This window comes from Gloeophyllum trabeum, assembly GCF_000344685.1.
Source record: "Gloeophyllum trabeum ATCC 11539 unplaced genomic scaffold GLOTRscaffold_00020, whole genome shotgun sequence".
NCBI lineage: Eukaryota > Fungi > Basidiomycota > Agaricomycetes > Gloeophyllales > Gloeophyllaceae > Gloeophyllum > Gloeophyllum trabeum.
The window spans coordinates 278468-281523 of NW_006920429.1; the positions used below are offsets into that span (position 1 = coordinate 278468).

The following is a 3056-nucleotide window of genomic DNA, read 5'->3' on the forward strand; positions in this document are numbered from 1 at the left end:
TACCGCGTTTTGAACTCCGATTCAATCCGCCGTGTTCAACATTCGCGTCGTCTCTCATTTTCATTCCTCGCTTCACCGTTGTCACCTCGATCTCATGGAATCATTCCCTTGCCTCTCGCCAGGAGCTTTTCAGTTCCATACTCACGCGCCGGCTCGCGTGCGGGCTCGTCTGTACTCCGTGGCTTGACTTATGCAGGGCGTCGCGGGCGACCTCTCTGGGTACGTTCGAGTCACTCCATTCATGGCTGTTCGCCCGTGAAGTCTCATGACGACAGGTTCTTATGACGGCTGCGGCGTGTTCTCCGGATCCTCGTCACTCCATTGACCGGGTTCTGTTCAACACCGCGGATACAACATGTGCTGAATGAAGTGCTGGTCTACCATCAGCTCATGTGTGCACCGAGCTTTGTACGCGTGCTGTGTAAGGTGAATACAATCAGTTTGGACGAATTCTGCATGACATCCATTGATTTATAGGTTGGCCGTGATGTGGGATATAAAACACTACTTCCTGCTTGCATGGGTGTATGCGAAACTCCAGACCTGGTTGGATAGGTATGTACTCAATATTGTGGAGCTATTTCTATTTCTGTTGTCTCTGATGGTGTGCCTTGCCGTTCCCACTGTGAGTCTGCACCTTCACTGTCCCCGGCACTTTTCCCGATGAGTCGTATGCATGCCTGCACCTTGTGCGTGGCCTTGCCCTTGGCCGAATATCTACCCCGTGTCTGCCTGGAGTAAGTTGTCGCTCCTTCCTGGTTATGGTGGTGGCTGATGATGCTGTATAGCAGGCCATATTTTCTCATGCCTGGATCTGCATCCAGGTGGTGTCATATACAGGTGTGTTCTGATGACTGAATGATCTGCTGTACCTATGCATTGTCGGTGTCTTCTCTTATGCTGATCTGCCATTGGAAGCTTTCCTGGCTGGCTTTGGGGGAAGGGAGGGGGAGGGTAGAAGTGATAGGCTGATGTGGGCAGAGAAATTGTATTTACATACCTGTCTCTAGCTACATTGTGAATATATCTCCATGCTCTTTGTGCTATCCTGGAAATGGTGTGATATGCTTGCAACATAACTGCCATCTAACAAGATGAGATGATGTTGTCTGATTGGCAATAATTATGTCTAATTAGCTAGGGGACAAACCTAACTTGTATAATTAGATAGAACTGCATAATGCAGCTAATCCTGCATAATTATGCGGGATTAGACATGATTAGACATAATTAGCTTAGGAGGGTTTTCCTGATGTATTTAGACAAACTGACACCTGCTACCCTCAGTCATTCTTCTTCAGCGATGGTGCTGCAGTCTGTGTTCTGCAATCTTTCGCTAACAGTCCTCCCTTGTCGTCTTCGCCTACCAGTGCTACGTCGCGTGCGGCTGCGAATGCCCTCGGAAGGGCCTTGAGTATCGCATCGAAGAAGCTGTTTGGTGGGAACGGGTTAGCGACGTCTCGCACGTCGCAGGACTATTCGCCGTCCACTTCTTCTCCGCGGCGGCAGGAGATCATCCCGGCGCGAAGTCCTGATGATGGTGGCGTACGCGACCCTCTGGAGGAGATGATCCTATCACACTTCGATGATCTCGTGCAGAAAGACAGATGTTCTGACTAGGTGGGTAGACGGGCTTTACGAATATGTGAATGCTGTTCCTCAGAGTAACTGCGGCTTTTATATTACCATTGCTTCGGATCTTACCCAGGACAAAGTAGAGCCATGACCGAACCCTAACAAAGTGAAACGTAAGGCAAGAATGCAGCTAAACAGAGCAACACGGACCTCGAAGCTGACAACAACGCCATCACAGGCATTGCTGCCTACATGCTGGTCATGTCGTTCTCGCAGAAGGGCATTGACCAGCTGCGCAACCACCAAGAGTATGTGAAGATGCGGGATCCGGACGAGGAGACCTTGGTTAGCGAGGGATTTTTAGAAGGTGGGAGACAGCCCATTTCTGTCGTGTCTGGCCATGTCGCTCACTTGCATTTTCCACAGTTCTAATGTAGTTCAAGGATAGTATCATCCGATGTAATGACCGTGCTACGCTCGCGAAGACATGACTGCTGTTGTACACTTCGCAGGATGATCTACTGCAGAGCGGGAGGCCCTTCAAGTTGGCTGAAGAGGTTCGGGCGACTGTGGGGACGTGTACGTGTCGCTTATCTCCTCTGTTCTGAGGTCTTCATCATCCCCTAATTAGAGAGCCTGAGCGGTCGATTCCAAAAGTGTAAAAGTAAGTTTGTGCTTGAGCGTAGACTACGTAGTAAAGCATTAATTGGCTTCGGGTCTTATAAGCATGATCATACCTGCGCGTGGTATCACAGGCTCCTAGAACCATCCGTCTCGCGTCCTCGATCCTCTCTGCTAGGGCGTGTGTGAAGATGTTATCTAATATGGCTTATATAATGTAATTTATTTATAGCTGTATTTCCTGATTAAGCCGAACAGTGAGGATGAGGACGCTATGAGACGGCTGGCCCAACTCGTCGTCCGAGGTTTCACCGGAATTATGTAAGGTAGCTAAGCGACTAACGACGCGTCGGTTTACTGTTGGTTTATTGACGTTCGTCGACTGCCCGATTCGGATTGAGGCGTTGATAAGCCTCAGGATCGTCTGACCCCCGAAAACGCGGATTCAGCACATCATACAAGTGCCCCGGAGCTTATTCGACACAGCGCTGATATGCACTGACACACAACAATCACCAAGGACCAAAGGAAATAAACCTAAACCCCGTGATATGGGTGAAGGCGGTCCGAGACAACTGAAGGGTATTTAATAGTTCGAGGGGGAAAGGAGGAGTAAGACGCCGTAGGGTAGTCCGTAGGAAGACCTAGAAAAATAAAACAAAACCTTGACGCCTGAAACAAACACTAAGGGACACTCCGGAGTATTTATCTCCGGAAAGTCGCAGACAAAGTCGCAGACAAAGTCGCAAACCACGAAACCGAGTGTAGGTTCGGGCCTACGGGAGTAGAAATTGCTAGAGAAACTTGGTTAATTTTATTTCGCTATGTGAGACTCACCGGAGCTAATTGGATCGATGGCG

At 49.3% G+C, this 3056-nt stretch overlaps 1 protein-coding gene across 1 annotated transcript; it reads right to left on the bottom strand.

The window, feature by feature from the left end:
- Nucleotides 1-274: 274 nt before the first annotated feature.
- On the bottom strand, nt 275-947 carry GLOTRDRAFT_101763 (uncharacterized protein; the record flags this gene model as incomplete). Its single annotated transcript, XM_007872867.1, has 4 exons — nt 789-947; nt 631-737; nt 478-555; nt 275-426 (listed from the first exon to the last, which is right to left on the bottom strand). Coding segments are annotated over exons 1-4 (241 nt in total), but the record flags the coding sequence as incomplete, so codon positions are not given.
- Between the last annotated feature and the right edge of the window lie 2109 nt (nt 948-3056).